Source organism: Herpailurus yagouaroundi, unplaced genomic scaffold, assembly GCF_014898765.1.
Source record: "Herpailurus yagouaroundi ecotype Mexico unplaced genomic scaffold, PumYag 200, whole genome shotgun sequence".
In the NCBI taxonomy this organism is placed as follows: domain Eukaryota; kingdom Metazoa; phylum Chordata; class Mammalia; order Carnivora; family Felidae; genus Herpailurus; species Herpailurus yagouaroundi.
The window spans coordinates 173,673-200,318 of record NW_024412431.1 but is presented as its reverse complement, the minus strand read 5'-3'; the positions used below and the strand labels follow the sequence as shown (position 1 = coordinate 200,318).

Sequence of the window (26,646 nt, the reverse complement as noted above, 5' to 3'; positions counted from 1 at the left end):
AAAGCTCTCTCTCCTTGTCTCTCCTATGGAAGGACACAGCAAGAAGGTGGACTTCTGAAAAAAAAAAAAAAAAAAAAAAAAAAAAAAAGAAGAGCATTCTCACCAGAACCCAACTGCACAGTCACCCTGACCTCAGATTTCCAGCCTCCAGAATTATAAGAGATATTTCTGTTGTCCAAGCCACATGATCTATGATATTTTGTCCTGTCATCTCCAGCTGACAAAAGCACACTCTTAAGATAGAGATTGGAATGTGAAATTTAGTTAGATGCACCCAGAACACACAGCATACCCAAGCAGCACCTAAACCTTTTTCCCAGAATCAAGGCAACCACAAGATACAAACATAAAAGATCAGAAAAGGGTGAGAATGTGAATAGCCATTCAATAAGATGGTGGGACTCAGCTGGTGATAAATAAAACAATTAGCCTTACCTGGCGATTAAGGAGACAGTGTACCACAAAGAGCAAAACCCCCTGCAGGACATTGATGATGGTGAATGTGTAGGCAATGACTGATCCGATCACCTTCCCGAACTCTTCAACCATAAAATAGCCAAGGCCCCAAGAACAGCCCAGTATAAATAGCTGAGCAATGGCTTTAAATGTCATGACTCTGGGAAGGAACAGGAGTAATAGTAACTATCACTGATCATTATATGTTGGGCACTGTACTAAATGCTTTGCACGCATTACCTGATTTAAACTTCGCATCACCTCATGTGCTTAAGTGACTCATGCAAAGTCATACAACTTGAAGATGAGGCAGAACCCATGCTTTCAATCACTGCTTCTGAGAATAATGCTTTCTCCTATTCTTGGAAATGATTTATCTGAACCTATTGGAAGATGTGTGGAAAGTGCCTTCTAGAAAGTTGTACTGAAAATGTATACTGATGATGATATCATGACTTCAGATCATAGCATGCTGTTGGGCTTCTTCAAGAAAATTGTGTTTTGTCAAACAGAAGCGTTGTTGATGGCAACTGTCTGGGACAGCTGACGTGTGTGAGTGTGTGCATGCACATGGTGTGAGCCTACACTCATCCATACATGTGTAGAAGGATGAGGAAACACTAAGAAGGGGGACACTCTGACCCTCTAGGGCAGAAAACACCAAGGCTAGGAGATGTTGGTTGGTATGATAAGTAGAGGAGATCAAAGCCAGGGTCTGAAGTTGGAAAGATGCTCCTTAAGTTTTGTTCATCTGACTCACCAATGCACCTGACTCTTGCCCACTTTTGGGTAACATGAGTACCGGCTCCTCATATCAATGGGGGATAGTAGTCATGCCCACCTCATAGATTGGAGTTATAGGCATTCAGTGAAACAATATTGGTAAATTCCCATCATCTATCAAGTTCCTAGTTAATATTAGTTGTTCTTATTATTTCCAGTTATTTAGATCAGTGCCAGTAAGAACTGAGTGTCTACACCCAAGGATAATGGAGCCCCCAGAAGTGGGTGGACTCATGAGGTTGGGGAGAGATGATAATATTGATACTCTTGGCATGAATTTCATACGAACAGTATGCTACACACAGGAGCACCCAATGAATATTTGTTGAGGAAAGAGATCAAGAAGTACATTAAGCTACCTGAAAATTATAGTTTTTACTTCTAGAAATTGTACCCCACTTACCCTTTATCCAGTACCAGGATATTTTATATTAGATTTTTATATGGGTTTTTCATTCCCAGTCAGAAAGAAAAGTAGTCCTGTAGGAAAAAATCTGTGGATACCACGGATTCTAGGGTCTTCTTACCTGGTATCCTGAATGGTAGAAACTTCTTTGTTGAGGGAGGAAAGTTTACTTCTCAAAATCCACAGGATTTGAAAGTAGAGCACCAAGTTTATCTGTGGACACAGAACTAAAAGTTGACTTGGAATTTTCTCTGGAGTCCAGGTCATGCAACCTAGTTTGAGTTGGACCTAAGAATCTTTCCCCAAAAGATACAGGCCTCGTTGGATGCTATGCTATGGTCTGGTCTTTTATACAGCACATTGTGTATATATGAATTTGTGGCACTTGGTGCTTGATTAGGGTGACTATATAATTTATCATTCAAACCAAGACACCTAGAAAGTGAAAGAGTACTCTTGATAGCTATAGCAGGACAATGATGTGATCAGGAAGTTGCTGACAAACAGGAAAACATATCACTCTATGAAGAGTAGATATTTGCTGAATATTTGTTAAAAATTTTTTAAAAATGTTTACTTATTTTTTTAAAGAGAGGGAAAGAGAGTGTGAGTGGGGGAAGGCCATAGAGAGAGGGAGAAACAGAATCTGAATCAGGTTCCAGGCTCTGAGCTGTCAGCACAGAGCCCGATGCGGGGCTCAAACTCACAAACTACGAGATCATGACCTGAGCGAAGTTGGATGTTTAACCGACTGAACCACACAGATGCCCCACTAAATAGTTGTTGAATGAACAAATGTGGATTTTTAGAAGAATCTCCAGCAGAGGGTTATATTACATCAGAGTAACAAGTGAACCAGGAGGGAGTCTGGGAAAGAGATATGGAGACTGTGTTTTCAGGAAGAGGGGTAAATCACATTAGACTATATTTTCCTTATCTTCACCTCACTTCTGCTTTAACAGAAAGAAACACACTATGCTTGGCAAACCCAGGGCAGGCACATCAATAACTATCACTAGTCACCCACCAAGATAATGACTGCCACTGGTCCCATAAAACTCCAGATGAACGCTTTATCATGCTTGAGCCAGCAGCTGTTGAGAGAAAGGTGTGCATTAGCTATTTCTCAGAAGGCAAAGGTGTTGAATTCAGACTCCTATAGCAAGATCCAACCAGTGCCAGGAATCATTTAATTCAGAGCCTGGACTTTAGATGGAATCAGACATGGGTCCTCATCTGACATAAGCCGTGTGCTCTAAGCCTCAGTTTCCCCAAGTGTAGAGTGGGGGCAAACAGAAGGATTAAAAGGTTAAATAATTACTGTGGTTATATGCAAAGTCTTGAAGTCAGGTAGGGTCGCTCCTATGACTTTGTTCTCCTTCAATATTGTGTTAGCTATTTAGGGTCTTTTTCTTCTCTGTACAAACATTAGAATAATTGTATCAATATCTACAAAATAATTTTCTGAGAATGTGGTTGAGAATGCATTCAATCTACAGATCAAGTTGGGAAGAACTGACAGACTGACTTCTTGACAATATTGAGTTTTCCTATCCATGAACATGGACTATCTCTCCGTTTATTTGAAACTTCTTTTATTTCTTTCATCAGGATTTTGCAGTTTTCCTAATATAGATCTTGTAGGAAAGATTAAAATGAGATAATGTGTACAAATTTGAGTACAGTTCCTGGCAAAGAGGTAAGGCTCAATAAACAGTACCCTAATAATGATTGCTATAAGAAAGAGAGTAAAAATAGTAACAGCTACAGCAATAAAAATTACCAACACAAATTAAATATGTTCCATATACCAAATACTCAGCTGCCCAAATACCTTTTATTATGTCATGGCTTATGTTGGCCAAGTTAGCATAACTTATTCTAAACAGAGACCTCACAGCATAAAACTGGTCAATTTGACAAGCAATTGCCAACACTGAGTGGGCAGACAAGCTCCCACACTTAAGTTCTATTCTAAGGGTTGTAAACAATAGCCCACAGGGCAAATCCAGTTTACCCCATGTTTTTATAGATAAAGTTTTATTGAAACACAGCCACACTCATCCATTAACATATGGTCTATGACTTGGCTTCTCTCTCACTACAAGGACAACACTGGGTAATTGCCACAAAGACCATACGACCCGTAGAGACAAAACAGGTACAATTTGGCCTTTTATAAAGTTTACCAACCCCTGATCTACCCTGCCACTGTATCTCCAGAATCATTCTGGCAGGATGTATGGTTCAAGCTGGAGATGGGGCTTGTTTTCTTCAAGAGGGACACCTTTGTACATGATACCTTAGTACATGTATACCTACTTCCTAACCTAAGCCCCATTGCCAATATACCAGCTTCTTCAACTAACTTTATGGAGCTTTCTAAACTTCTTTAGTCAGGCTAAAAATGCTGCCTTGGGAATTCTGAACTTACTCTCTTTTTAGCTGTGACCTTGAGAAAGTTTCTTAGATGGACTAAGTACCAGGTGTCCTGTGTATGAAGTAACAAACAGTGCTGATTCCACAGGGTCATGGGGAGAATAAGAAAATACTGTGTTATCTCTGATACAGAACAGGACCTCTAGATTTATTGCTATCGTTGTTACTCTTTACATTTGGGGGATTAACCTCAACCTATTCAACCTACTCTTTCAGAATCCTACAGAACATAGAGACCACAGGTGGGCTTTTATGTTCCTGAGTTTCCCAAATGTGCTTTTTTTTTCCTCCCTAATTTCCTAAACTGAATTCAAAATTTTATGTGTAAGTACATTTGTCTGAAAGGTACATTTCCCTATTTGGGGAAATAGGCTCTAGGTTTTACCAAAGTTCTTAAGAGGATCCAACCCCAAAGATGCTGAGAACCATTCCTCTAGGAATTTTGAAGAGAAAATAGAATTCTGGCTAAAAAAAAAAAAAAAAAAAAAAAAGGACTGGTTTGATGTATAACTCACAACAGCAAATGTGCTGAAATGTTTTTTGATTTCAGATCTCACATCAGCCATGGACACAACTTCTACCCTAAAGGCACACATCATTCTTACCGATCATATGTTCCATAATTTTGGGGTCCTACTATTGCAGACACAGCCACAATCAGAGCTGGAACCCCATAGCCAAAAGGGCACACGAACCTCTTCTTGAATTTGCCTGCACTGGTGTAATTGGCCACCTTGAGGTTTCTGACGGTTAGGAAAAGCTGTAGCCCTTCAAGGAGCATCCAGGTGAAGGAGGCCAGGTAGAGGTAGTGCAGCACACCAGCGATGATGGAACACAGCACCTGCAGGGGAGACAAGAGTTAGGAGTGTTGTCTCCACCTGATCCGATCCTCAGCAGTTGACATTTCCTGGATGTTGACCTGCATTTTCTTTTTATTTAATGTTTATTTGCTTTCGAGAGAGAGAAAGACAGACAGAGCATGAGTGGGAGAGGGGCAGAGAGAGGGAGACACAGAATCTGAAACAGGCTTCAGGCTCTGAGCTGTCAGCACAGAGCCCGACATGGGCTCAAACCCATGAACTGCGAGATTGTGACCTGAGCTGAAGTCGGAGGCTTAACCGACTGAGCCACCCAGATGCCCCCTGCATTTTCAATCCTAACACCTATGACATTTTGCCTACGGGCAACACATTGTGGGGAGCTCTCACTGGCCCATGCTTACCCCATGGATGGGGCAGGCCAGAAGTGCTGAGGAATAAATACCACACAAACAGTCCTCAGATCCATGATGGATCAGAGTTGGTAGATGAATATTCCATGGCCCTTATCCTTTGGGTAGGTGAGATGCTTAATTTTTTTGTGTTAACTCAACTGAGCTAAGGAAAATGCCCAGATAACTGGTAAAACATTATTCCTGGGTGTGTCTGTGAGGGTGTTTCAGGTATATATTACCATTTGAATCAGTAAACTGAGCAAAGAAGATCACCCTAACCAATGAGGGTGGGCATCATCCAATCAATGGAGAGCCTAAATTAAATTTTTATGGAGGAAGAGAGAATTTGCTCTATCTATCTGAGTTGGGACATCTCTCTTCTTAAGCCCTCAGACATTGGTAGTTATGGTTCCAATAAAAAAAAGACTATTTTACGAAACATTTTTTTTTTTTTTTACAAAAACAGAAGGTAGGCCTGACTTAGCCTCAGCACTGTCATTTGCCAATCTCTGCCCATTTTCTAATGAGGAAACTAAAGCCCAAAGAGATTAAAATCTCACCCAAGATCATACAACTAAAAAATAAAAAGGGATTTGAAACGCAAACCATCTTTAAAGACTATACTTAATCTTTTTAAATTTTTCTTATTGCTTATTTATTTTTGAGACAGAGAGGCAGAGTGAGAGCAGGGAGGGGCAGAGAGAGAAGACACAGAATCTGAAGCAGGTTCCAGGCTCTGACATGTCAGCACAGAGCCCAATGCAGGGCTTCAACTCATGAACTGTGAGATCATGACCTGAGCCAGAGTTGGATGCTTTAACTGACTGAGCCACCCAGGCACCCCAAGACTATACTTACTCTTTTTTAAAAAATTTACATCCAAGTTAGTTAGCATATAGTGCAACAATGATTTCAAGGGTAGATTCCTTGAATCTGTGCCTCTTACCCATTTAGCCCACCCCCCCCACAACCCCTCCAGTAACCCTCTGTTTGTTCTCCATATTTAAGAGTCTCTTCTGTTTTGTCCCCCTCCCTATTTTTATATTATTTTTGTTTCCCTTCCCTTATGTTCATCTGTTTTGTCTCTTAAAGTCCTCATATGAGTGAAGTCATATTTGTCTTTCTCTGACTGATTTTGCTTGCATAACACCCTCCAGTTCCATCCACATAGTTGCAAATGGCAAGATTTTATTCTTTTTGATTGCCAAGTAATACTCCATTGTGTATATATACCACATCTACTCTATCCCTTCATCCATCGAGGGACATTTGGTCTCTTTCCATTCTTTGGCTATTGTTGATAGTGCTGCTATGAACATTTGGGTGCATGTACCCCTTTGAAACAGCACACCTGTATCCCTTGGATAAATACCCAGTAGTACAATTTCTCGGTCATAGGGTAGTTCTAGTTTTAATTTTTTGAGGAATCTCCATACTGTTTTCCAGAGTGGCTGCACCAGTTTGCATTCCCACCATCAGTGCCAAAGAGCTCCTCTCTCTCCGCATCCTCGCCAAAATCTGTTGTTGCCTGAGTTGTTCATTTTAGCCATTCTGACAGGTGTAAGGTGGTATCTCATTGTGGTTTTGATTTGTATTTTTCTGACGATGAGGGAGTTGAGCATTTTTTTCATGTGTCGGTTGGCCATCTGGATGTCTTCTTTGGAGAAGTGTCTATTCATGTCTTTTGCCCATTTCTTCACTGGATTATTTGTGTTTTGGGTGTTGAGTTTGATAAGTTCTTTATAGATTTTGGATACTAAACCTTTATCTGATATGTCATTTGCCAATATCTTCTCCCATTCTGTCGGTTGCCGTTTAGTTTTGCTGATTGTTTCCTTCACTGTGCAGAAGTTTTTTATTTTGATGAGGTCCCAGTAGTTCATTCTTGTTTTTGTTTCCCTTGCCTCCAGAGACGTGTTGAGTAAGAAGTTGCTGTGGCCAAGATCAAAGAGGTTTTTGCCTGCTTTGTCCTCAAGGATTTTGATGGCTTCCTGTCTTAGGTCTTTCATCCATTTTATTTTTGTGTATGGTGTAAGAAAGTGGTCCAGGTTCATTCTTCTGCATGTTGCTGTCCAGTTTTCCCAGTACCACAGGCTGAAAAGACTGTTTTTATTCCATTGGATATTCTTTCTTGCTTTGCCTAAGATTAGTTGGCCATGCATTTGTGGGTCTATTTCTGGGTTCTCTATTCTGTTCCATTGATCTGAGTGTCTGTTCTTCTGCAAGTACCATACTGCCTTCATGATTATAGTTTTGTAGTACAGCCTGAAGTCTGGGATTGTGATGCCTCCTGCTTTGGTTTTCTTTTTCAAGATTGCTTTGGCTACTTGGGGTCTTTTCTGGTTCCATACAAATTTTAGAATTATTTGTTCTAGCTCTGTGAAAAATGCTGGTGTTATTTTGGTAAGGATTGCATTGAATATGTAGATTGCTTTGGGTAGTATCGACATTTTAACAATATTTATTCTTCCTATCCAGGAGCATGGAATATTTTTCCATTTTTTGTGTCTTCTTCAATTTCTTTCATAAGCTTTCTATAGTTTTCAGCATATAGGTTTTTCACCTCTTTGCTTAGATTTATTCCGAGGTATTTTATGGTTCTTGGTGCAATTGTAAATGGATTTGATTCCTTGATTTTTCTGTTGCTTCATTGTTGGTGAATGGGAATGCAACCGATTTCTGTGCATTGACTTGATATCCTGCAACTTTGCTGAATTCATGAATCAGTTCTAGCAGTTTTTTGGTGGAATCTTTTGGGTTTTCCACATAGAGTATCATGTCATCTGTGAAGAGTGAAAGTTTGACTTCCTCCTGGACGATTTGGATGCCTTTTATTTCTTTGTGTTGTCTGATTGCACAGTCTAAGACTTCCAATACTATTTTGAATAACACTGGTTAGAATGACATCCCTGTCTTGTTCCTGACCTTAGGGGGAAAGCTCTCAGTTTTTCCCCATTGAGGATGATATTATCAGTTGTTCTTTCGTATATGGCTTTTGTGATCTCGAGGTATGGTCCTTCTATCCCTACTATCTTGAGGGTTTTTATCAAGAAAGGATGCTGTATTTTGTCAAATGCTTTCTCTGCACCTATTGAGAGGATCATATGGCTCTTGTCCTTTCTTTTATTGATGTGATGAATCACGTTAATTATTTTGCAGATATTGAACCAGCCCTGCATCACAGGTATAAATCCCACGTGGTCGTGAATAGTTTTTTTTTTAATGTGTTGTTGGATCCAGTTGGCTAATATCTTGTTGAGGATTTTTGCATCCATGTTCATCAGGGAAATTGGCCTATGGTTCTCCTTTTTAGTGGGGTCTCTGTCTGGTTTTGGAATCAAGGTAATGCTGGCCTCATAGAAAGAGTTTGGAAGTTCTCCTTCCATTTCTATTTTTTAGAACAGCTTCAAGAGAATAGGTGTTAACTCTTTCTTAAATGTTTGGTAGAATTCCCCTGGAAATCCATCTGGCCCTGGAATCTTGTTTTTTGGCAGATTTTTTATTACTAATTCCATATATTTACTGGTTATGGGTCTGTTCAAATTTTCTATTTCTTCCTGTTTCAGTTTTGGTAGTGTATATGTTTCTAGGAATTTTTCCATTTCTTTCAGAATGCCCATTTTATTGGCATATAATTGCACATAATATTCTATTATAGTTTTTATTTCTGTTGTGTTGGTTATGATCTCTCCTCTTTCATTCTTGATTTTATTTATTTGGGTCCTTTCCTTTTTCTTTTTGTTCAAACTGGCTAGTGGTTTATCAATTTTCTTAATTCTTTCAAAGAACCAGCTTCTGGTTTCATTGACCTGTTCTACTTTTTTTTTTTTGGTTTTGATAGCATTAATTTCTGCTCTCATCTTTATTATTTCTTGTCTTCTGCTGGTTTTGGGTTTTATTTGCTGTTTTTTTTCTAGCTCCTTAAGGTGTAAGGTGCATCTAAGACCTTTTTTCCTTCTTTAGGAAGGCCTGGATTGCTATATACTTCCCTCTTATGACTGTCTTTGCTGCATCCCAGAGGTTTGGCTGTGGTGTTACCATTTTCATTGGCTTCCATATACTTTTTAATTTCCTCTTCAGCTACTTGGTTAGCCATTCATTCCTTAGTAGGATGTTCTTTAGTCTCCAAGTATTTGTTACATTTCCAAATTTTTTCCTGTGGCTGATTTCAAGTTTCATAGCATCGTGGTCTGAAAATATGCATGGTATGATCTTGATTTTTTGTACTTGCTGAGGGCTGATTTGTGTCCCAGTATGTGGTCTATTCTGGAGAACATTCCATGTGCACTGGAGAAGAATGTATACTCTGCTTCTTTGGGATGAAATGTTCTGAATATATCTGTTAAGTCCATCTGGTCCAGTGTGTCATTCAAAGCCATTGTTTCCTTGTTGATTTTTTTTAACGTTTGTTTGTTTGTTTATTTATATATTTATTTATTTTGAGAGAGAGACAGAGCATGAACGGGGGAGGGGCAGAGAGAGAGGGAGACACAGAATCGGAAGCAGGCTCCAGGCTTCGAGCCATCAGCCCAGAGCCTGACACGGGGCTCAAACTCACGGACCACGAGATCGTGACCTGAGCTGAAGTTGGACGCTTAACCAACTGAGCCACCCAGCCTCCCCATCCTTGTTTTTGATTAGATGATGTGTCCATTGCTGTGAGTGAGGTGTTGAAGTCTCCTACTATTATGGTATTATTATCGATGAGTTACTTTATGTTTGTGATTGATTTATATATTTGGGTGTTCCACATTTGGTGCATAAATATTTACAATTGTTATGTCTTCCTGGTGGATAGACCCCTTAATTGTGACATAAGGACCTTCTTCATCTCTTGATACAGTCTTTATTTTAAAGCCTAGATTGTCTGATATGGCTTTAAGTATGGCTTAAAGTATGGCTTAAGTATTGTCTGATATGGCTTAAAGTATGGCTACTCAGGCTTTCTTTCGTTGACCATTAGCATGATAGATGGTTCTCCATCCCCTTACTTTCAATCTGAAGGTGTCTTTATGTCTAAAGTGGGTCTCTTGTAGACAGCATATAGATGGATCTTGTTTTCTTATCCATTCTGTTACTCTAAGTCTTTTGATTGAAGCATTTAGTCCATTGACGTTTAGAGTGAGTATTGAAAGGTATGAGTTTATTGTCATTATGATGCTTGTAGAGTTGGGAGTTTCTGGTGGTGTTCTCTGGTCCTTTCTAATCTTTGTTGCTTTTGGTATGTATGTATGTATGTATGTTTGTATGTATGTATTTTAATCTTTTCTCCCCTCAGAGAGTCCCCCTTCAAATTTCTTCAGGGCTGGTTTAGTGCTTACAAACTCCTTTAATTTTTGTCCATCTGGGAAACTTTTTCTCTCTCCTTCTATTTTGAGTGATAGCCTTGCTGGATAAAGAATTCTTGGCTACATATTTTTCTGAGTCAGCACATTGAACATATCTTCCCACTCCTCTCTGGCCTGCCAAGTTTCTGTAGATAGGTCTGCTACAAACCTGATCTGTCTTCCCTTGTAGGTTAAGGATTTTTTTTTTCCCTTGCTGCTTTCATGATTTTCTCCTTGTCTATTTTGTGAATTTGACTATGATATGCCTAATTGATGGTCGGTTTTTGTTGAATCTAATGGAAGCTCTCTGTGCTTCCTGGATTTTGATGTGTCTTTCCCCAGGTTAGGAAAGTTTTCTGCTATGATTTGCTCACATAACCCTTCTACCCCTATTTCTCTCTCTTCCATTTCTGGGACCCCTATGATTTTGATGTTGTTCCTTTTAAATGAGTCACTGATTTCTCTGATTCTTAAATCGTGCTCTTTTGCCTCAGTCTCCCTCTTTTTTCTGCTTTATCATTCTCTATAAATTTGTCCTCTATAACGCTGATTCTCTGTTCTGCCTCATCCATCCTTGCCGCTGCAGCATCTGTACAAGATTACAGCTCAGTTATAGCACTTTTTATTTCATCCTGACTAGCTTTTACTTCTTTTATCTCCACAGAAAGGGATTCTAATCTATTTTCGACTCCAGCTAGTATTCTTATTATCATGATTCTAAATTCTGGTTCAGACATCTTGCTTGTATCTGTGTTGGTTAAGTCCCTGGCTGTTATTTCTTCCTGCTCTTTCTTTCGGGGTCAGTTCCTTTGTTTCATCATTTTGAAGGGAGAAAAGGAATTAATGAGGTAGAAAAAATTAAAATAAAAAATTAAGAAAATATTAAAATTAAAAAATTAAAAGCAAACACACACACACACACACACACACACACACACACACAAAATTGAATAAATGATGCTAGATCCTAGGTGTGTTTGGCCTGGGTGTTGAAAGTGGCTTGATATATTAGTGAAAAAAGGAGGGGGAAAAAGGAAATTATTTGAAAATTTGAAAAAATGAATACAGTGAAGTAGACTAAAATGAAATGATGGAAGTAAAATAGAATTTGAAAAAATTACACAAAAGTAAAAAATATAGAAAAAAAATAAAGAAAAATATTTTTTTTTCAACATTTATTTATTTTTGGGACAGAGAGAGACAGAGCATGAACGGGGGAGGGGCAGAGAGAGAGGGAGACACAGAATTGGAAACAGGCTCCAGGCTCTGAGCCATCAGCCCAGAGCCCGACGCGGGGCTTGAACTCACGGACCGTGAGATCGTGACCTGGCTGAAGTCGGACGCTTAACCGACTGCGCCACCCAGGCGCCCCATAAAGAAAAATATTTTTAATAAAAATTGAAAATAAAAATGAATTTTTTCTTTCTGTATTCAAGAAAAAGAAACAAAAAAGAGAAAAGAAAGGAAGAAAGAAAATTGAATAGTTGTACTAACAGACTGAAATATGACTGAAATTACTTCATTTTCCCCTAGAAGTCAAACTATGAAGCACTTTATATAGTCCATCAGTTAAGCAGGAGGTGAGATTTGTGTTCTTGAAGAGTGAGGTTGGCGAAGTTGGGCGGGGCTTAGTGTAGTGGCTCTGTTCTCACTAGTTGGCGCTGCTTAGCTTGCTGGGGTGGATTGTTGTGGGGCTTGTAGGTGTGTGTGCATGCGCAGGAGCGGTGAAAATGGCGTCACCCAGCTACCCAGTCTCTAGTATCAGAACTCTGTTCTCCCCAATCAGCAATCGCACACCCGTCCTTTGTCTAGGCTTCTGTCCACTCCCCACTTTTACATTGTCCATGACCAAGCCCCAGGTAGCACCTCCCTCCCAAGTTTTGTCTCAGATGCAGCTGTCTTCCACGGCACCCCACTTCTGAGGGACTGTGGCTTTGACCCCCTCCACCCCTCACTAAGCAATGGTCGGGTGCTGGCCACATCCAGGAACGCTTGTGGGACCATGCTGCTGCTGATGCCCAGAGACTGCGGCCAGGTGCCAGCCCGCCCAGAAAAAGTTCACAAGACAGTGTAGCAGCAGCACCTCAGGGATTATGGAAAATCACAACACACATCTGGCACCAGCCTTCACCCTTAATGACCTTGTTCTAGCACCAGAGAATGTGGCTGTTCTCCAGGGTCTGCTGGGCCCAGGTGGCCTCACAGCCTCTATCAAATGTCCTTCCAGCAGTGGAGCCACTTCTCCCTGTGTGGCCTGAGAGCCTCCCGGGCCCCACTCTGCTCCTGGGGATTCGCCCTTCCCACCAGAGCACCGCTGGGTATCGAGCTGCAGAGTTTCAGACTCTGTGCTCCCCCTGTTTACAGTCTTAATGGAATTTAAACCCTCTCCTTTATTCTTTCTCCTTTTTTTAGTTCAGTCCCTGAGGCTGTTTCCAACTTTCCACTTTCTCTCCAGCTGCTTTTGGGGAGGGGCATTTTCCCCATATTCTCCCCCCATCTCCATCCTCTCTCCACACGCAAAAGTGACTGCCTGTCCTCTGTGGCTTCTCTCTCCCCCGGTTCACCTCTCCGTGCTGCATCCTGTTGAATTCTGTGGTTCATATTGTGCAGATTGTTGTATTAATCTTCAGATCAGTGTTCTAGGTGTGCAGGATGGTTTAGTGTTGGTCTGGCTGTATTTCGTGGATGCGAGACACACAAAAAGCTTCCATGTTGTTCTGCCATCTTGGCTCCTCCACCAAGACTATACTTACTCTTAACTGTAATAATATACTGCCTCCCCGGGAAGGGGGGAAATAGTGCTTCCATAACCTTCTAGCTGTGAGATCATAGTCTTTTAGGGTTAAAAGGAGCTTTGGAAAACATTTAGCTCCAATTCTTCCTGAATATGATGATGAATGTAATCATGATGAAGACAAAAGCTAACAGTGGCAAAGCCAATGTCCACCCGAAATTCAAGACTCACTCCACTCCTGATTCCAGACTATAGACATGTCACTGGGATGGGACTTCCCAGCCAGAGACTACATTTCCCAACACCCTTTGTAGTTGGGTGTGACAACACCACTGATTTCTAGCCAATAGGATGTGAAGGGAAGTGATGTGCACCATTTTCCAAGATGGCCCATATAGACTTCCCTCACGGGACTCTGTCTTGTTCTTTTCTCTTTCCATTTGGCTAAAATGGAAAGGACTCTTGGATGACCTTGAAAGCTGTGTATGGTAGATAAAGAAGGCTCCATCAGCCTGAGGTTGGAGGATAGACACCCTTCAAACCCGTTTTCTCACCCTCTGTGGATACATAAGTGGGAAATTAACCACTCTTATGCTAAGCCACAAACATTTTGGAGTTTCTTTGTTACAGAAGATACTGTTACCTTGGTTAATGCCATCAGTCTGACTCTCTATCAGCTTGCTAAATGGCTTCTCAGAAAGTACCGGTCTTATTCAGAGTTACAGATGAGGAGAATTGAAATGGAAAGTTGTTTTTTCCCCCAATACTATCACTGCTGACTCTTGTCTCTCTGCCCATCCTTCCTCAAGACAAAATGGCTAGATTTGATTATGACAACAGACAAAATAGCACCTACCTCAGGCTTAGTTTGGTCAATCCCTGTTAGGAAGAGCAGATGGGCCAGGAAGAGACAAATGGAAAGCTGCAGGTGGAGGAAAGTGCTGGTGTTCTGGATGGGTCGGCACAGGAGGAAGGTGAGGGCTGCCAGGAGGAGGCACAGCAGAGAGAGGCTCAGCCCCACATAGGTGATCATAGTCAGCACAGGATCCACCTATGAGCCAAAGTGAAGATCTGTTATAGTTTCCAGCTCTGTGCTTATGTGCCTGATGGAGAGTTATATGGGTGTCCCAGTTCAGTCTCTCCAACAACTGACTTAATCTAAGAGTTGATATTCCCATCTTCAAAATGGGTGCATTTACCACACAAGGTTATTGAAAACCCAAAACCACTAGCCTTGTGCTGTTCAACAGAAATATGTGAGCCACATGTGGAATTTAAAATTTTTTAGTAGCCATATATTTTAAAATGTGAAAAGAGGGCGCCTGGGTGGCTCAGTCAGTTGAAGGTTGACTTCAGCTCAGGTCATGATCTCACAGTTTGTGTAGTTTGAGACCTGCATTGGGTTCTGTGTTGACAGATCAGAGCCTAGAGACTGCTTTGGATTCTGTGTCTCTTTCTCTCTCTGCCCCTCTACCCCCCTCAAAAAATGAATAAACATTAAAAAAAAGTTTAATGTGCAAAGAATCAGCTCAAATTAATTTAATAGTGTGTGTTCAAAATATTATCAGTCCAATGTACTATATATAATATGATCAATATAGCAAAAGTGTAATCAGTTTAAATTACAATCAATGTAAATAAATTATTAATGAGATCTTTGGTACTTTTTTTCCACATTAAGTCTTCAAAATCCAGTGTGTATTTCATGCAGAGAGAGAGGGAGACACAGAATCAAAACAGGCTCCAGGCTCCGAGCTGTCGGCACAAAGCCTGACGCGGGGCTCGAACCCACGAACCGTGAGATCATGACCTGAAGGGAAGTCAGACGCTTAACTGAGGCACCCAGACACCCCCAGATCCTATTATTTTTGATGACAGAAGTGAAATGAAGTCCTGCCAATGAAGTTGTGTTTAATGGAAAAACATTTCACACTGCTTAATTTAAATAAATTAAAATTAAATAAAATTTAAAATTTAGGGAGGGGCACCTGGTGGCTCAGTCAGTTGAATATCCGACTCTTGATTTTGGCTCAGGTCATGACCCCAGGGTCATGGGATCAAGCCCTGACCCATGCTCAGCACAGAGCCTGCTTAAGATTCTCTCTCTCTCTCTCTGCCCCTCTCCCTTGCTCACACACTCTCTAAAATAATTTTTTTAATTAAAAATTTGGGGGGCACCTGGGTGGTTCAGTCGGTTAAGCCGACTTCAGCTCAGGTCATGATCTCACAGTTTGTGGGTTCAAGCCCCATGTCAGGCTCTGTGCTGACAGCTCAGAGCCTGGAGCCTACTTCGGATTCTGGGTCTCCCTCTCTCTCTCTGTGAAGGTTGGGATTTATCTGTTTTGTTCTTTGCTGTATCCTCAATGCCCAGAACAGCATCTAGTATATAGTAAGCAGTCACACACGAATTTGTTGAGCGAATAAAATGAGGTCATGCATTTAAATGTGCAATATAATGCATGACCTCATTTTATCATGCAGTCATACAGTAACTGTTCAATAATGAGAGCTAAAAAGAAATAGGGGAATAAATTAGGCAAATTTCTTTAAACGTGGCTTATCGTAGCTGTAGTTGGGACCTGGGAAGTTGAAGGAGCTATGCTTTTTCATTAGTGATAGTCAGTGGCTTTCCTTCCCATCTGACCAGCTGTAACCACTGTTTGCAGAATAATGGATGTTTGATTCCAGATCACCTTAGATTCCACCCAACTGTCCAATGTTTGAAGGATTTATCTGATAGCTTGAACTTACTCTGCTCATGCCCATGGAAATGCCAAAATTAACAACCCTTGGGTGCAGCTTTCAACCAATGCCTGAGAGGAGGTGGTATATAAATACCCCTGCTCTCCTGCTGTTCAGTTAGGATGACTCAGGTGTGTCTCCTACACTGATTCCCAGAATACTCCAGAAGGAATTAAGTTCCAGATGCCCACGGTGGTGACTGGCTTGATAATGCTGTCCACATTAGCTTGATTTTTTTTCTTTTCTCATTTCACTTCTCCAGTCCCTTTACTGGTGCTTCCTGGAATTACCTCTCAAGGGAGCCACTGCCACTTGATTCCTTATCTTAGAGTCTCTTTCTAAGACATGGAGAGGACGACCTCACCCTTTGTAGGACACAGACTCCAGGAGGGGGCCATGAATCTTGGTACCTTGGGAACAAGAGCCATGAGAACAGCAAAGCTGGAAAGGTGGAAGCATTTGCATCGGGTGTGTGAATCGTTGCTGCCCACATGAGAGCAGCCCTGCGTTGACCAGGCGCCCCCCTCCTCTGATGCATCCCAGGAGACACAGAAATATTTTGCTCTCGCACCACCAGGCTGGAAAGAGAATAGCATGAGAGTAGAGCTCTTTCTGGTTTGATTATCTCAATTTTGTAGGTTAGTCATGGATGCATTGCTTTGGAAACTGGAATGAGAAAATCCTATCATGGAGAACACTTGTGGGGAAGACTTTCATATGACCACATTTACTGTGGGATTTATTCTTCATTTATTCTGCCACTCTCTGGTCATCTCAGAGCCCCAGGGACTGACTCTTATGAACTGCTTTACCCACGTTCCTTGTCATTGGGACAACCAGTGAGAGGTACCAGTGAGAAGTCCTTAGATGAAAGGAGGAGGAGGTCAGGTGTTTTGCTAGATGCTTCTTCTGTTCCAGGATGCCTCCATCTCCAGCAGGGCAACCCTCCAGCTTTCCTTGGGCTCAATAATGCTCACCCTTCCATTGCCTTTTTACGCTTAAATATGATAATAACTTCCCTTGGTGGCAATCTCTGGGTGCCTTCACATTTCTTGTTGGTTCTCTTAACTCTGAATAAGCAGAGTTGGATTCAGTTTCTTGCCAGAACCCTAATAACATACCTCTTTGAGGTAATGCACAGAGATCCAGCCCTGGAGTTTGCTCACCTGTATATTTTGGAAGGTCAGGAACACAGGTTCAGAGAGATATACTTTTTCCTTCATACCAATGGTGCCACTTGTGACACGAGAGTTCAGTTTCACTTCTTGTGTCCCTCTTCGATCATTAAAAAAAGATCCATTCAGAATATTCCCAAGAGATTGATAAGTGATAAGTGCAACTGCACTTCTATCTGAGAAAACAGAAGAGAAATTGCTTTAGAAAGCATCCATATTATGGGAAATTGGTACACTAGTATCTTGTGTGAGAGTCATAAGGCAAACGTTACATACAGTCAAAATTGCCCTTGGAAAGCTCTTATGTTGCCCCGTCAATACATTATGTGTGGTTTCGGGTATAGCACTTTGTATATATAGTACATATTAATACACATACATACATAATTAATACATATTATAATGCACCACACACAAGAGATATACATGCAACATATCCAGTGATGTATTGTAAAAATATACATGAGCACTTAGATATCAAAATCAGAGCCAGGAGGCCAGATGTTTGTCCTCAGAACGGCAGGTGGCACTCAGGTAGGATGAGGAAACCACACCTTCCCACTGTCCATCTCAAGCTCACTCTGGGATATCCAATTTAGAAAAGTATGGGAAGATATGCAGGATGATGCATTCTATTTAATTCATTCTTTCATTCTTCCCTCTGTTTCTCTCTTTCTCTCCCTCCCATCCTCTTCCCCTCCTTTTTTCATGCAAAAAGAATTTAATTCACAGAAGGTAAATGCACATATGATGCTCTGTAGCATGATGTAGTATTTATTTTTTTAAGGTTTATTTATTTACGTTGAGAAAGAGTGCATGTGAGCATGAGTCGGGGAGGGGCAGAGAGGAGACAGAGAATGCCAAGCAGGCTCCATGCTGCCATCACAGAGCCTGATGCAGAGCTTGATCCCATGAACCATGAGATCTTGACCTGAGCTGAAATCAAGAGCTGGACGCTTAACTAACTGAGCCACCCAGGTACCCCACATGATGTAACATTTCTTAAACTGCAATTATTCATCAGCCACCATCCCAGTTTTAGTCAAATCCACTTACTACCTATATTTACTCCATTTAAAAAATCAACTCATTTTAAGATCTTTTCCCTCTCCCTTCTCCATCAAACAGCTCATAATAAGGAGTGAAGATTAATCACTGTGGAAAGCTGGGGGCTTTCTGAAGAAAATGCAGCTGGTATTTCACTCTCTCCAGAGAACCAGGTCTTTCTCTTTGAAATATTTTTTCATGCATTCATTCATTAATTTATTCATTCGTTCATTCAAATATTTATTGAGCATCTAGTGTGTGCCAGATAGTGTTTTAGGCATTATGATACAACAATGAAGAAAAGAGGCTGAGTTCCTGCCATCAGAGAGCTGATATTATAGCAGGAGATGAGCAACAAACTAATTAAGAAAATATTACATAGTGTGGATTCTGTGCGGAAATTTAAATAAGATGATGGAATAAAGGAGGGGTGGCAAACTATGACCTGAGAGTCAAATCCAGCCTACTACTGGTTGTTGTACATTAAGTTTTATTAGCACACTATCATGCCCTTTTATTTACATATCGTCTATCACTGCTCTCCCACTACAACGTCAGGCTTGAGTAGTTATAACAGAGGTCACCTTGCCTAAGCAAGGCCAGGGAAACAAAAGCAAAAATAAACTATTGGGATTTCACAAAATAAAAAATCTCTGCACAGTGAAGGAAACAATCAACAAAACTAAAAGGCAACCTACAGAGTGGGAGAAGATATTTGCAAATGACATATCAGATAAAGGGTTAGTATCCAAAATCTATAAAGAACTTATCAAACTCAACACCCAGAAAATAAAATTCAGTTAAAAAATGGGAAGAAAACACGAACAGACAATTTTCCAAAGAAGATATACAGATGACCAACAAACACATGAAAAGATGCTCCACATCACTCACCATCAGAGAAATACAAATCAAAACCACAATGAGATACCACCTCACACCTGTCAGAATGGCTAAAATGAACAACTCAGGCAACAACAGATGTTGGTGAGGATGTGGAGAAAGAGGATCTCTTTTGCACTGCTGGTGGGAATGCAAATTGGTGTAGCCACTCTGGAAAAAAGTATGGAAGTTCCTCCAAAAGTTCAAAGTAGAATTACCCTATAATCCAGCAATTGCACTATTAGGGATTTACCCACAGGATACAAAAATACTGATTTGAAGGGGTACATAATAGTTAAATCACAAAAAGAGCCCAAATACCCACTGACTGATGAATGGATAAAGAAGATGTGGTGTGTATGTATATATATATATATATAATGGAATATTAGTTATAAGAATGAAGAATGGAATCTTGACATTTGGAAAGACGTGAATGGAGCTACAGTGTATTATGCTAAGAGAAATAAGTCAGCCAGAATAATAAAAATACCATATGATTTTGCTCATATGTGGAATTTAAGAAACAAAATAGATGAATACAGGGGAAAAAAGAAAAAAGAGGGGCAAACCATAAAACAGACTCTTAACTATGAAAAACAAACTGAGGGCTGATGGAGGAAGGTGGGCAGGGGGATGGGTTAAATGGGTGATGGGGATTAAGAAGGGAACTTGGGATAAGCACTGGGCATGTATGTGATGAGTCACTGAATTCTACATCTGAAATTAATATTACACTATATGTTAACTAACTGGAATTTAAACAAAAACTTGAGAAAAAAAAATTTACTACCTGGTCCTTTCACAGAAAAAGTTTGCCAACTCGTAGTACAGAGGAAGACAGGGGGACGATTTAAAATAGGGTGATTATAAAGTACTTCTCAAGGGAAAGAGCATTCAAGGCAACAATCATCTGCCACCTGCAAGTGCTGTCTTTTTAGACCATCATATGGAAACCAAGCATACATCAGCCTGTCCCTTTTAAGGAAGCATGTCAAGGACACCTGTATGAACCTCAGTGTGTCATAAAGTACACACGCCAAGTGTATCCCTCAAATTGCCTGGTTAGTGATCACCATGTAGAATCCCCCCTGCCTCAAAAACTTTAAGTCCCCACCTCCTGCCCCAGCCACCTGGAAATGAGACAACAGTGTCTAGAATTTGGAGGTCAGGAGAATCCAACTTGAACACAGTACCTCCTATGGTTCCTTTGAAAGCATCAGTACAGTTGATATCCATAGTGTTATTTCCAGCCTCCAGAAGAGTCTTCTCACTTGTGTCATTGCACCTCTTGGTTTCATAAACTGGAAACATTAAGAGAGTCCTGCTTTGTTCACTTCTCACACATATGAAATTTGTTGAAGAACTAACTCCCTTCTTTGAAAGGCACCCTACTGGTGATTTCCTTTTCTGTATGCAAGGTAGACCAGATGGCACTCCCTTCCACATCTCTGGCTGATAGGGATGAGATGGTCAAAATGACCTAAGCAGCACGCACTGGCCACAGCCACCCAGGAGAAGAGAGGAGATGGCCATGCTTCTTGAAGCTGGAACTAGGGTGAGCAAGCTCAGACTTTACATACACTATTTAAAGATCAGGGTGTTGTATGGAAACCAATTTGACAATAAATTTCATATATTGAAAAAATATTTACAGATCAAAAAATTTTAAATCATCTTATACTGGAGTACCTGGTAATGGGGGGGGGGACTTACTTTTTTTAAGCAAGAGAAGCTAAACATTTAAAAGTTTTCCCAGAAAAGTCACTTTGGAGCAGGTCTGCATTTGGGAAAAATCCCTTGAATGAATTCTCCACGTCACATAAACACATAAACACAAAGTCTGACAAAAGATCACGCTCATAAAATTTTTTTGGTCATAAGGAAAATGCTCTGTTTCTTACCTATACCAAGCATAGAATTCTCATACTTTCCTGGAAAAGCTAAAGTCTCAGTCCATACGATCAGTTCCATGTCTTGAAGTACTTGGGTCGCCACTTTTGCAATGTGATTTTTGCTTCCATTGTTCATCAGAATTTCCTTGCAAAGAAATAAAGCTAATTAGGTAGACTTGCACTAGAACTTAAGAAAGCAGGAATTTACTTGAGTGTGGTTGGGTGAGCCTAGAAGGCAAAGCTCTGTGCTTTCAACCTGGAGCTTGTCTTCGCATTTATCATGCACAGCCCTGTGAAGGGAGAATCATTCACTCCATTGTATTTATGGGAGCATGAGGGCCTGAAGGGTGAGGTGTCTGAAACTCATGAAGAGTGCTTTACAGAGGAAGACGGGGATGGAAGTGATGATAGGGGTGGAATGAAACTCGAGATGTCTGGTGCTGGTCTTTGAACAACAGTTGAGGCACTAAAAGCCTTTCCCATGGTTTCTCAATTTCTATTAACATTTGGGACCAGATAATGGAGCATAACAGCATGCCTGGTCTCTACCCACTCAATGCCAGTAGCACCCTAGTTGTGACAATCAGAAATGTCCCCAGATGTTTTCTGATGTACCCTGGGAGAGAGGACAAAATCGTTCCTATGTGACAGCTGGTGTGTCCTAAATGGCAGAGGGAACCATGGTAGTTATTTAAATGAGAGAATAACATGGAAAGATTGGCCAGATGTCTCCCAGATCTAGGCTTCACCTCACTCACCTGAATGTCCCTTGAGACCTGTATCTCCTCACCAGTGGCCTCTGAAAAGAAAAGTAGCCATTGAGTGGGATGTGGGAGATAACATGCCTAGCTCACATCTCTCTTCCAAACACTCTCAAGTTGGGTCTTTCTCTGATGCTTCCCATCCTTGCCCAAGTCCCCTCTAAGAAGTCCCAAGTATCTTCTACAGTAGAATTTAAAAGAGAATTAGGGTAGGGCCTCCAGTTCAATAATTCAGTCAATAGTATTTTTTGCACAGCTACTAAAAGCCAAGAACAGTATTGAACCTTATGGGTAGAAGTTGATAAGGAGACAAAGGAGTTTGAAGTCTGGTGGGAAAGTCACTAGGTTAATGATGAAAAAAAATGAGTAAGTCATCGCAAGGTACCAGCATGTTCTTAATAGGATGAGATATCTTGGGAGTGCACAGAGAAGCTCCAGCACATGTGGGGTGCAGAGAAGTCTTCCTTCCTGAAGGAATGGGTATTAACTGGGTTAATATTATAGAAGCAATAATAGTACCGGCAGTTGTATACACAACATGGTCTATAAAGTGCCTTAATACACACTATTTCGTGTAAAGAAACACAGAAGTTTCCAGAACAGGGTCATGTGACTTAATATTTATTGAGCCTTCCTAGGTACCTAGCACTGAACTGAGTATTTTACACACCTTAATAATCAAAATGGGTAGGCGAGGTGTGTTAGTTTCCTAAGGCTGCTGTGATAAAGTACGATAAACTGGGTGGCCTAAAACAACAGAAATGTGCTTTTTCATGGTTCTGGAGGCTAAAAGTCCAAAATCAAGGGTTATTGGCAGGGCCACACTCTCTCTGAAGGTTCTAAGGAGGATCCTTCTTTGCTTCTAGCTTCTGGTGGTTGCAATCTTCTCTGTTCCTTGGCTCGTGGCAGCAGAACCCCAGCCTCTGTGTCTGTCTTTGCATGTCTGAGTGTATGTGTCTCTACATCCAATTTCCCTCTTTCTTTTTTTTTTTTTTTAAAGTTTATCTGTTTTTGAGAGAGAGAGAAAATGTGTGAGTGGGGGAGGGACAGAGGGAGGAGGAGAGAGAGAATCCCAAGCAGTCTTTGTGCTGTCAGCATGGAGCCCAGTGCAGGGCTTGCTCTCATGAACCACAAAATCATGACAGGAGTCAAAATGAAGAGTCAGGTGCTTAACTGACTGAGCCACCCAGGCACCCCCAAATTTCCCTCTTCTTATAAGGATAGCAGTCATATTGGATTAAGGGCCCACCCTCATCTGGTACGACCCCATTTTGATTTTATTAGATATGTAGAGACTTTCTTTCCAAATAAGATCATGTCTCTAGGTTCCAGATAGGCATAAATTTGGAGAGATTCTGTTCCACCCAGTACATGAGATAAGCAGGTGTCTGAAGGGACTCTCAGTGATCTCTGCCATTTGGATCCCTCCTCCCCTGATCAGACCCCTGCTAATGAATAGAACTTAGCAAAAGTGATAGGATGTCACTGCTGAGACTGGGTCATAAAAGACTTCAACTTCTCTTTCATTTGCACTCTCTTTCCAGCTATTCTTATGTGCTTGCTATAGCAAAGCAAGCCAGAGAGGCTGACAGCTTCTCACCAGCCACCAGAAAGGGACTGAGGCCTTTAACCCAGTAGCCTTTAAAAAACTGAATCCTGCCAGAAACCACGTGAGTGAGCTTGGAAGCAGATTCGCCCCCAGATGAGCGTTCAGATGAGACTGCATCCCTGCCAAACACTTCGTAGCTGTGAGAAGCCTTGGAACAGAGGACCCAAGGGAGTTATGTCCAGATTCCTGGCCTACATACACTGTAGAAAAATAGGTGTTCTTTTAAGCCATGACCACTGGGGTAATTTACTATGCAGCAACACATCACTCGTACAGTAGGTGTTATTGTTATTCCCATTTACAGGTGAGGCATATAGAAGTTAGGGCATTACGCAAAAGTCATCTGGTTAAGTGGTAGAGTCAGAAATCCAATGTATTGAACTCAAAACAAGAATGAGCATATTCTGGTGAGTGAGAGCCAGGTTCTTGTGTCAGAGAAAGTTACAACAAAGGACAGAGGGAAGGCTAGAGCAAGCCCTGATGGATGGGAATTGGAGGTGTCCATGTGAACTTGCAGGGTTTAGTATGTAGACAGATAAAAATAGAAATTGAATTTAAAGTAAGCAGAGGAAAGGGGCATCTGCGTGGCTCAATCAGTTGAGCATCTGACTTTGACTCAGATCATGATCTCACGGTTCATGAGTTTGAGCCCCACATTGGGCTCTGTGCTGACACCTCTGAGCCTGGAGCCTGTTTCAGATTCTGTGTCTCCCTCTCTCTATACCCCTTCCCTGCTTGCTCTGTGTCTCTCTTGCTCTCAAAAACAATAAACATTAAAAAATTAAAAAAAAAATAAAGTAAGCAGAGGAGAAACAAGTAGGGAAGTCCAGCAGAAAACCAGAGATGTCATTTTGGAAGCTCAGGAAAGAGACCCAGACAGGAGACTCACTCTTACAAGGCAGCTGCACAGGGATGACGATTGGTGCTGGGGGCTTGGGTGGTGCCTTCTGAGAAAAGATTACCAGGGACAACAGGGGGGATGCAGGACGAGGGCCAGGACATATCTGTTCTCTTACCCTGGCCTGAAATGAATGGAGCTTTCAAAGTCTTCCCTCACCCCTCCTTTTTCACAGTGGAAAGAGTATTTGGAAATCCTTACCATAACACTGTTTATAATCTAATTTAAATAAGCCAGCCACAAAGTTGAAGATAGAATTTGGGACACAGCTGCAGTAGTAACTTCCAATTTCATTTCTGCAGTAGGATTTCTTCTTGCACTTTGCCAGACCAGTCTCACACTCATCGATATCTGCAAATCAAGAGGAAACATCACTTTTTTGTTCTCAAACTATACCATCCTCCCTTGTACATGGAGTCTCAACTACCCAGCATCATTTATAAACAACACCTGTTCTTGGATAAGATGACTCAGTATCATAGAGGTGATAGTTCTTCTCAAGTTAATTTATAAATTAACTAGTGAAAAACATCTAGCTGGACTTTAAGGAGTAAGGCAGTGGATACAATCATGCAAGAATAGCCAGAAAAACTCTGCAGTGAGGATTTGTCCTACTAGATGCTAAAATACACTTTAAAGCCTCAATAAAACGAGTGCTGGTGCATGAACCAAGAAGTAGGCTAGTGGAATGGACAAAAGTCCAGCAACAGACACTAGTGCATATGGAGCTTTGATGATGGTGGTATGTCAAAACACTGAAGGAAGGATGAGTGGTTCTTTCAATGCTTGGATCACACAGTTTGCTATATCAACTTAAAACACACAGCAAGGAGCAAGGGGAAAGAGATAGGGCAGGTGCACGTGCCTTTAAGAAATGGTACAAGTGAAGCATAAGGCTCACCGTTTGCTACCTAAGTCCTGGCACGTGCAGTATTCACTCATCCTGCATCTATCTGCCACATCTATCTGACGGACCAGGGTTGCGACTCAAGCAAAGGGACTCACAGATGGAAGGTGCCCTGAGCCAATCAATGACTCACACTTGTTCCCTCTGTGGGAAGGACTCAGGACAAGCACACTTAGCCAAAAGCTGCAACTTGCCTATTAGTCTATTATGGGTTTTATTGGTCTAGGGGTGTGTGTGTTGGGTAGAAGGTACATGGCCAGAATGGTTATCACTAATGAGTAACTGAGTTAAGACCTCATAAATATTAAGTGCTTGTGTATATTTTGTTCATATTGTACATCTTGGGCATCAAATGCCTCTTATTTATGTGCTATGAACATTTAGCACCTACGTTCTTTGAGTATATTTATTATTTCATGAATACTGTTGTTCTCTCCATTCCATTCTCTGTTTAACACACACATGTTCTACCCACTAACTACTTACAGCTATTTTTTTTAAGTGTTTTTATTTATTTTTGAGAGAGAGAGCATGAGCGGGGAAGGGGCAGAGAGACGGAGACAGAGGATCCAAACCTCACTCAGCACTGACAACAGAGAGCCTGACGTGGGGTTCGAACCCACGAACCAGGAGATCATGACCTGAGCCAAAGTCAGATGTTCAGCCAACTGACCCACCCAGACACCCCACTACTTATACCTATTTTAACACATCTTATGCATTTCACATATCCCATTGGATTTTTTTCTGTCTTCTGCCGCAGAACCAAATAGTCTCAAACAGTCTAACAAGTGCACATTTTACCTTTGTACATTTCCCTTCTTTAAACAGGGTTCCCCTTCATCCTGGTTCTGGATCTTATTAAAAAATAAGATAAAATGAGACCTGGGTCTCATACAATTCTTAAGAATAAACTCTACGTGGATCAGAGATTCAAATGTAAAAATGGAGCCATACAAGTACTAGAATTAAACAGAGGTGAATTCTTTGATCTCAGTGTAGGGGAAAACATTGTAATGAAGACTTAAGTGCCTTAGTAAATTTGCCTATATAATTTTTTTAAATTCGTTGCATGGCTAAATAAAATACATAAACAAAGTCTAAAGACAATTGACAAACACAGAGAAACTATTCTCCATGTATACTACTGACAAGGGACCCAGATCTCTAACCTATAAAGAAATAAAAAATTGGGAGAAAAAGAAACACTCAGTAGAAAATATAGGGGAAAGATGTGAACAGAAATTCAGAAAGATACAAAAATGATCCTCTAACATAAAATGTTCAAGATTGTTCATAATTAGGGGCACCTGGCTGGCTCTTGATCTCAGGGCTGTGAGTTCAAGCCCTACATTGAGCCTAGAGATGACTT

General features: G+C 41.0%; 1 protein-coding gene across 4 annotated transcripts in view; it reads right to left on the bottom strand.

Moving 5' to 3' along the window:
- The window catches only part of LOC121013870 (adhesion G protein-coupled receptor E4-like), a 92,467-nt gene that overhangs the window by 52,802 nt on the left and 13,019 nt on the right, over positions 1 to 26,646 (bottom strand). For all 4 annotated transcript variants that reach the window (XM_040449681.1, XM_040449680.1, XM_040449683.1 and 1 more), the window contains exons 5-15: positions 24,569 to 24,718; positions 21,858 to 21,898; positions 21,109 to 21,244; positions 20,401 to 20,508; positions 17,267 to 17,451; positions 16,511 to 16,678; positions 14,215 to 14,409; positions 4,690 to 4,925; positions 2,673 to 2,739; positions 1,767 to 1,858; positions 436 to 616 (exon numbers count right to left, since the gene is read on the bottom strand). In XM_040449681.1, the coding sequence (XP_040305615.1) occupies positions 436 to 616; positions 1,767 to 1,858; positions 2,673 to 2,739; positions 4,690 to 4,925; positions 14,215 to 14,409; positions 16,511 to 16,678; positions 17,267 to 17,451; positions 20,401 to 20,508; positions 21,109 to 21,244; positions 21,858 to 21,898; positions 24,569 to 24,718 (1,559 nt within the window). The remainder of the gene's footprint in view (positions 1 to 435; positions 617 to 1,766; positions 1,859 to 2,672; positions 2,740 to 4,689; positions 4,926 to 14,214; positions 14,410 to 16,510; positions 16,679 to 17,266; positions 17,452 to 20,400; positions 20,509 to 21,108; positions 21,245 to 21,857; positions 21,899 to 24,568; positions 24,719 to 26,646) is intronic.